Source organism: Rhinopithecus bieti, unplaced genomic scaffold (genome assembly GCF_001698545.2).
Source record: "Rhinopithecus bieti isolate Rb0 unplaced genomic scaffold, ASM169854v2 scaffold_57365, whole genome shotgun sequence".
In the NCBI taxonomy this organism is placed as follows: domain Eukaryota; kingdom Metazoa; phylum Chordata; class Mammalia; order Primates; family Cercopithecidae; genus Rhinopithecus; species Rhinopithecus bieti.
Window position 1 is genome coordinate 116,516 of NW_016822180.1, and position 7,737 is coordinate 124,252.

The following is a 7,737-nucleotide window of genomic DNA, read 5'->3' on the forward strand; positions in this document are numbered from 1 at the left end:
TATACCTGTCTCTGTCCCCATGACAGGCTGCACGCCTCAGCCAAACCGGTTGGAGTGGGTTGTGCTGAAATTTTTGTTTGTGTCAATGGGACTTGAGGTGAGTCAGGGAGGGACAAGGTTGGGTGGGGTGGTGTGGGGGAGAAGAATAGTGAGAGTGAGGGTCAGACTGAGGTGGGGGAGGGAGGGAGTGGGCCCAGGTGGGAAGGGGTGGGAGTGAGGGTGGGGTGCAAGAGGATGAGTTGGGGGTAGGAGTAGATGAGAGAGCTCCTTGGTGAGTAATATCCTGTCTGTCTGTAGTGAGGTCCCAGGTCAGAGAAGAGTCAGAGGCTGGGGGAGAGTCCCTTGTGCTTAGGGAGAGAAGAGGGTGAAAAATAAATCAGAGTATAACTAGTTGGAAGCATGAGTGTGGATAAAATATTTGTGATCCATTTCTGTACAGCTTTGTCTCTGTGATAAGCTATTCCTGATCTGCTCATTGCAAACTTTCTGCAGTTTGTACAGAAAGGTGTTGGGGAGCTGATGACACGGTGAAAGATTACCAATATGGGCCTTGATCTCGCCCGCCGGGACGGAGGCTTCAAAGTCACTCCTCCTGCTCTTCCTTAGGGTCACTCCCCCCATCCATGGAGGTATGGGTATACCCCTATACAGAGCACAGGGGCTCCAGCAGCTTTTCCTCCCCTAGAAAACACCTTTGCTCCCCTCCAGATGGAGCTTCACTATGCTCAATATTAGGATGGTGGCCTTCTGTTTTCTAGGAAATTACATTGAAACATTGCCATGTGCTATATTGTTCTTTGCCTATCCTGCAGGCCCACCGATTCCCCAATACCCAGCCCCATGCTTTAATGATAACCACATTTCTTGGTTGCCTGACAACCCTTAGAGCTCAGGGGACTGAATTTGCTTGTTCCTCGAGGGCCCTAAAGCTGGAGTATGCCATCCAGGGGAGGAGGCAGTTGAATGCAAGGCATGTTCAGGTCCTGTTTCTCAGTAGGTCCAGTTGTGTGCAGAGCCCCATTCTCCTTGCTCTCACCCCATGAACTTCCCAAGTTTCCATGAACACACACGAAATCCAGGACCAGAGTATCGGTTAAGGCACAAATGTCTTTGTTTTGACACTAAGACCCCACTGTAGGGAAATTCTACTCCCTGCAAAGGCCCTACGTATTGAAGCTCACTCAGATCCTCATCAAAAATTGAGACCTTATGACTGTGCCTGAGGACCCCAAACTGGTGCTACAGTTCTAGAAAGCAGCCAAAGGGAAGAAGAATGGCCACTTCTGGAAAGTTCTAAAGCTTCTTGCAGGAAAATCAGATGGCTGGCTCTGTCCAGCAGGAAAAAAAGGGCAGTAACCCAGAGAGAGAAACACAAAAGTCGAAACAGTGATAGACAGATCTCAAGACACAGTGAGAAAAATGGAAACTTAGAGACAGAAAAATACACAAATTCTCCTTGACTTTTATGATGGGGTTATGTCCTGATAAGCCCATTGCAAACTGAACATATAACTTGAAAATGCATTTAATATACCAGTCGCTAGCCCTAGAAAAATATCAAAATTCAAAATTCAAGTATGGGTCCTACCGAACACATTATCATTTTTGCATCACTGTAGTTAAAAAATTGTAAGTTGGGTTGGGCATGGTGGCTCACATCTGTAATCCCAGCACTTTGGGAGGCTGAGGCGGGCGGATCATGATGAGGTCAAGAGATTGAGACCATCCTGGCCAACATGGTGAAACCTCATCTCTACTAAAAATACAAAAAATTAGCTGGGCTTGGTGGTGCATGCCTGTAGTCCCAGCTACTCAGGAGGCTGAGGCAGGAGAATCACTTGAACCCAGGAGGCGGAGGTTGCAGTGAGCCGAGATTATGCCACTGCACTCCAGCCTGGTGACAGAGCAAGACTCCGTTTCAAAAAAAAAAAAAAAAGAAAAGAAAAGAAAATTGTAAATTGAACCATCATAAGTCAGAGATTGTATTGGACACACACATACACACATACACACACACACACGAGTTATTGAAGGGGGAGAATTCAAAGAGACAAAGTGGCTGAAGTGGCCAAGACAAAATCTGAAACAGAGACAGAAAGACCCGAAGAGAAGTTTCTGGTTGCCATGATTACTCAAGTCCTTCTCTCTTCCGCTGTCAATTCCCACCACTCAGCAATGACCCAATGATACTTTCCTATTCAACATTGCCTACTCCCTCAACAACGTAAGCTCCTCCCCATCCTTATTCCACCTCTCCATCATTCTCTAACTCGGCTGATTACCACTCCCCTCCACCCTAAAGTCTGCTTACAATTTCACCTTTCTCTCAATCTCCTAGCTCACATCCAGTCAAAGGAGCTCTCAAGATCTGACCTCACACAGTCTCTTTGCCTGATCATTGCTCTGTCCTTTTGTCTATGTCTTTATTCTGGCTGAGTTGAGAACAAAGAGTCAGAATTGGGGCCAGGATGGCGTAGGGCCAGGAAATCAAGCTGTGTGAGAAATAGAGAAGGGTCAGGGGACAGCAGAAGAAGAGTCAAAGAAAGGGCCTGAAGGATGGGGACAGTCTGGGAGACACCGGCAGAGGGAACTGTGTGAGTCTTGAGAGTGTGACTAAGACCCTTTGGTGCAATTGTTGGCTGGCTCTTTCTTTCTTTCCCTTTCTTTCTTTCTTTCTTTCTTTCTTTCTTTCTTTCTTTCTTTCTTTCTTTCTTTCTTTCTTTCTCTTTCTCTCTTTCTTTCTCTCTTTCTCTTTCTTTCTTTCTCTTACTTTCTCTCTCTTTTCTTTCTCTCTCTCTGTCTCTCTTTCTCTCTTTCTCTCTCACTCAGTCACCCAGGTTAGATTGCAATGGCACAATCGCGGCTCGCTGCAACCTCGGCCTCCCAGGTTCAAGCGATTATCTTGCCTCAGCCTCCAGAGTAGCTCGGACTACAGGCATGCACCACCACGGCTAGCTAATATTTTTATTTTATTTTATTTTAGTAGAGATGGGGTTTCACCATGTTGGCCAGGCTGGTCTCGAACTCCTAGCCTCAAGTGATCCACCCACCTTGGCTTCCCAAAGTGTTGGGATTACAGGGGTGAGCCACCACACCCAGCCCAATTGTTGGTTTTCTGTATGTACTGAATAATGCTAAGAAGCAGAGATGGTTCCAGGGTCAGAAAATGGGGCTAAGGGAGGGAGAAGATAGAGTAAGAGCTTTGTGAAGGTTTGAGGCAAGGGGCCATAGATTTCGGGCTAGGACAGACATCTAAGGCTAGGTAGGAAGCTGGGTGCTTGCTTGCTAGAGATCACATAGACTCTTGGCCAACTGAGACAAAGCCAACATCAGAGGATCACATCAGGATTACAAGACTTTCAGGATATCCAGTCCCTGCTCTCATTTCTGGACAGAAGTTGTCCCTGGATATTATTAGCAGGTGAAAGCAGGTTCACAGCCCTGGCTGCCCTTTTCCCTGTCTCTCACAATTTTCTCTCAGTTCTCCCTTTCGCTTATCTTAATGCCCTTTCAGTTTGTATCATTGACAAGGTCATTATAGACCACTGCAGATGCTGTCCTGCGGTGTGAAGCATGTGTCATGCAAGTCCAGGTTGGCTGGCTTGCTTTCTTCCTCTCTCTGTTTCTCTCTTTCTGGCTTCTCTTCTCTCTCCTTCAAAATATAGATTTGGTTCAAACTAACCTAAGAAAGTAGGAGTCCTAGGCAGTTCCTCTCCCAGGGTCTTGGGATGGCAAAGCAATGGACAGATGCTTCCAGCTATTAGGAGGAACTGGAAGCATCTAGGTACAGAATTGGAGAGGGTACAGCCAAGGAGTATGTGAGGTTCAAGCTCTATGTCTAACTAAGATGCCTACTGCTAAGGACTCAAAGTCAGAGAGGAAGCTGGGAGAGAGGAGTTGGAAAGGCCCCTGGAGTGGGGAGTTCCCATTTCTATCCAGGAGAGGCAGAAAGTAAGTCTGACAGAACAGCCAAGACTTAGGCAAAAGCAAGAGACTAAAATGGACATAAAGGCCAATAAGGTTTAAGCAAAATTGCCCCACCCCTAAGGCAAGCCCTTGCCTAATCCTAGGAGTATGACAGATCTGAATCCAGCTGTTGGGAGGTTAGCCAGTGAGAAGCCTGAGGGAAAAGACAGACTTTTAAATTTCAGCCAAGGACAGTAAAACTTGGTGATTTTTAAGAGATTCTTACCATGATTTTTGGAAAACTGAGAATACTGCCTGTCATACTTAGGGAAAGCTATAGTTGGGAGGGCAGAGACTTTCAAAGCTATTGTTGAATCTTGGCTTTAAGGCACAGATGGGGAACAGGTCCTGGTAATCTTCCAGTCTCTATAACTGTGCCTTTCCTGCCCATGCCATCCCCATGCTGTGTTCTCTGAGGACCAAGAGTTGGGAAGAGGAGGGGAAAGCTCTGCTGTGCTATCAGACCCTGCATTACATGCCCATCCTCACTGCAGCCCTGGTCACTCTCTCCTTTCTTCCTTTTTTCTTTTTCTTTCTTTCGACAGGGTATCGCTATGTTACCCAGGCTGGTCTTGAACTCCTGAACTCCCGGCCTCAAGTGATCCTCCTGCCTGGCCACTGTCTATGGTCTCAGTATCTCAGGGATGATGGGGAGCAAGGTGATGTGTAGAAACCAAAGGCCACAAGTAGCAGTCATCATTCCCACTTACAGCCCAGTCCCAGAGGACACAGATCCTGTTTTTGCCCCACCCCAGCTGTGTTGGGAGGAAAATTCTGTCTGTATTTCCTCCTTCAGCTGAAACCAGTAAGCTTGCATCTGGGCCTCTTCAGTTATCACTTGGTCCTTGGGGACAGAGTTAGTATCTGGAACCTGGCTTAAATAAAAGATATCAGGGAAGGAAGGGTAGGGGTCTGTTTTTCTCATTTTCTCACTTTTCCCCCACTTCACCCTTCTAAGGCTGCGTGGGTTCTCTCTCTCTCTCTCTCTCTCTCTCTCTCTCTGTGTGTGTGTGTGTGTCCCCTGAGAGACTGGGTTCTGCTACCCTCTAGAGGCCAGAGCTGAAAGGACTCTCCCACCCAATCAATCGGGACCTTCTTTGGGAATAAACCAACAGCCTATTTGATGAATGACAAACTGAGAAGGCCTAGAGAGAAACAATGCCTTTGAGGGTCGGGGCATAGTCGGGACTAGAACCCAGGTCTCCTGTCTCTCGGGCCAGTGCTCAGTCCACTTTCACTTCCCCCACCCTCTGACTTTTGCTTCCCCTTCCTTGCCCATCGCTGGGGTGGTTAGCCGGAGTAAGAAACCCTGAAGCCAAATGATCCCTCCCGGCCCTAGTGGAGCAGCACCTGCACCTCAAATGTCATAATCGCAAATCAGTTCACAGCTGAGATCACAAGAGTTTATTCTGAGGAGCCGACTGTCCTCCGACTTTCTGAAGTTAACAATCTTGCAAGATTTTTATTGACCTGATACAGCTACGGTTCTCGATAGCAACCCAGGTGTCCTGTCTCCACGGTGACTGCTGCTTTGCGACCTTCGGTTTGCAGCGGTCGCGCTGCAGCCGCTGCAGTGGTTGCTGGGCGACGGCGGAGAGAAAGCCGGGGCTTGAGGTGGGAACCCCGGTTGGCATCTGGTAGGGGGAGGTTCCCGGGGAAGCCCGCGGAAGGCGAGGTGCCCAGCCTGCCATGTAGGGGCTCGTTCCAAGCCGCAGACCCCACCGCTCTTCCTCTCCCCGGGGCCCATGGCGGTGGCCGTGCCCCCGGGTCGGGCCGCAGGCTCAGGCTGGGCCTGGAGGCCAGTGGCGCGGGACGCGCTTTTGGCTAGGGCCTTCCATTCATGCACCGAACTGCGGGGACGGTTCTATCTCGTAGGTGGTCTCCTAGCAGGAGGAACGAGACAGCCCAGCAGCGATACGGTGGTCTTCGACCCGGCTAGGGGCCAGGCCGTACGATTGGGATCCCGGGGCAGCCCCCCGCGCAGTCACCACGACGCGGCACCCGTGGGCGGGCGTTGGCTCTGCGTGGTGGGCGGCTGGGACGGGTCTCGCCGCCTGGCCACAGTGACCGCGCTGGACACAGAGCGCGGTGTGTGGGAGGCGTGGACAGCGACCCCTGGTGACTGCCCCCCCGCCGGCCTCAGTAGTCACACCTGCACCCGCATCTCTGACCAAGAGCTGCAGGTGGCTGGCCGGGAGGGCGGTATCCACACTCAACGACGCTATGGAAGCATCTACACATTAAGGCTGGACCCCAGCGCCCGCACCTATTGGTATGGCACCCCCTGCCCAAAACCTTTCACTCTCCTTTCATCTACACCCCGGAAAAACAAAAGCCTAAACATTTCTCAGGCAATTTATCCACGTCCTCACCCTCGCACCCTCCGAGCCTACCATGTTTAACCTAGCTGAGCTCTCTACAGTATTACCCTTCCTCTCATCCCACCTACCGCACTGCCCTATGCCTCTTCTCCATCTATCCTTGGCAAGGGCGGTGGCACTTACATTTTCCAGAAAACTCACTCAGGCCTAAATTTCTGCATGTCCACAGCTACAAGCAAGAAGGCTGCCACATAGCCTCACGCTCAGGTCACTGTGCGGCCCTGCTCCAAACTCCTGGACCCCATCCAGGTCATCAGCTATTGCTCGTTGGAGGTTGCAACTTAGCTGAACCAGAAGTAGCTGGGCATTGGAGTCATGGGAAAATAAAGGTATTAGCTCCCCACACGTCTTGTTTACGATGGGAAGAGGCTGAAATTGTGATGCCCAGGTCTCTTCAGACAGTGCTTTCTTTCTCCCCAAGGAGGAACCACCTGTTGCTCCTCATTTGATGGAACAGCTTGCAAGGCTTGTGAGCAGTGGGCAGGGGTCCCAGAAGGGGCCCCATGGACTGCGGCATCACTCATGTTCTGTGGTTGGGCCCTTTGCTGTGCTGTTTGGTGGAGAAACTCTGACCAGAGCTAGAGACACCATCTGCAATGATCTCTACATCTATGATACCCGTGAGAGCCAGACTAATGGCTGAAGGGGGGAAGGTGGATAGATGGAGGAAAGGTGGGAAGATGGGGGAACCTGAAGACTACAGAAAGAGGATGGAGTGATGGGGTAGGGAGGATGAAAAATTAGTTGACAGGAGTTAAAGGAGTACACAGAATATTAAGCATTTGAAGAGGCCTACAAATGAAGTGAGCAGAAAAACAGTGGGCAAGCCCTTGGTCGTGTTGTGTTCTGTGAATGACAAAGTGGTACTGCCTCAATAACCACCCTCTGCCCCATCCAACAGGCACATCTCCTCCTCTGTGGTTCCACTTCCCCTGTGCAGATCGCGGGATGAAACGCGTGGGCCATCGCACCTGCCTTTGGAATGATCAGCTTTACCTGGTTGGGGGTTTTGGTGAGGATGGCAGAACAGCCAGCCCACAGGTTTGCATTCTGGACTTCCTTATCTAAATAGTGCCGAGACACACCACTAAGCTTCGTTTTGTTTTGCTTTGTTGCAAATCTATAAAGCATTATCACCACAGCTATCTGCTTCACTTCAAATGCTTATTAAATTTCAATCTGAGACTCAAGATTTGTCTCTGAAATTTTTTGGGGGAGGGGGAAAGGCAGTAAATAAGTGGACATACCTTTATTTGCAAGGAAAGGATAAAATAAATATGGGTCCTATTCTCATGAGTCATTAACCTGATGGAAACAAAAACCACAAATCATACGCTGTTCCAAAAACAATTTCCACCCCTAAGTGGGAGAAAACTTCAGGCTACAGCTA

General features: G+C 49.6%; 1 protein-coding gene across 4 annotated transcripts; it reads left to right on the forward strand.

Annotated features, from left to right (window-relative positions):
* Nucleotides 1-82: 82 nt before the first annotated feature.
* On the forward strand, nucleotides 83-7,539 carry KLHDC9 (kelch domain containing 9). Of its 4 annotated transcripts, XR_001883136.1 has the most exons (6): nucleotides 83-97; nucleotides 5,261-5,580; nucleotides 5,842-6,238; nucleotides 6,517-6,676; nucleotides 6,769-6,967; nucleotides 7,249-7,539. XR_001883136.1 is itself a non-coding variant. In XM_017860873.1 (5 exons), exons 4-5 carry the CDS (start codon nucleotides 6,796-6,798, stop codon nucleotides 7,413-7,415), a joined length of 339 nt encoding a protein of 112 aa, XP_017716362.1. In that variant the 5' UTR covers nucleotides 5,585-5,657; nucleotides 5,842-6,238; nucleotides 6,517-6,676; nucleotides 6,769-6,795; the 3' UTR covers nucleotides 7,416-7,537. The 4 variants fall into 4 exon arrangements, 3 of the variants coding, with proteins under 3 accessions (XP_017716361.1, XP_017716363.1, XP_017716362.1); XM_017860873.1 differs by lacking the exons at nucleotides 83-97; nucleotides 5,261-5,580 and adding an exon at nucleotides 5,585-5,657 and having other exon boundaries at nucleotides 7,249-7,537; XM_017860872.1 differs by lacking the exon at nucleotides 83-97 and having other exon boundaries at nucleotides 5,567-6,238.
* The last annotated feature ends 198 nt before the right edge of the window (nucleotides 7,540-7,737 follow it).

Excerpts from the sequence above, each read along its gene's own strand:
- KLHDC9 (XM_017860872.1), top strand. The coding sequence starts at position 5,712 with ATGGCGGTGGCCGTGCCCCCGGGTCGGGCCGCAGGCTCAGGCTGGGCC. Across the intron at positions 6,239-6,516 it reads CCCAGCGCCCGCACCTATTG|CTACAAGCAAGAAGGCTGCC; the intron begins GTATGGCACCCC and ends GCATGTCCACAG. Across the intron at positions 6,968-7,248 it reads TCTCTACATCTATGATACCC|GCACATCTCCTCCTCTGTGG; the intron begins GTGAGAGCCAGA and ends CCCATCCAACAG.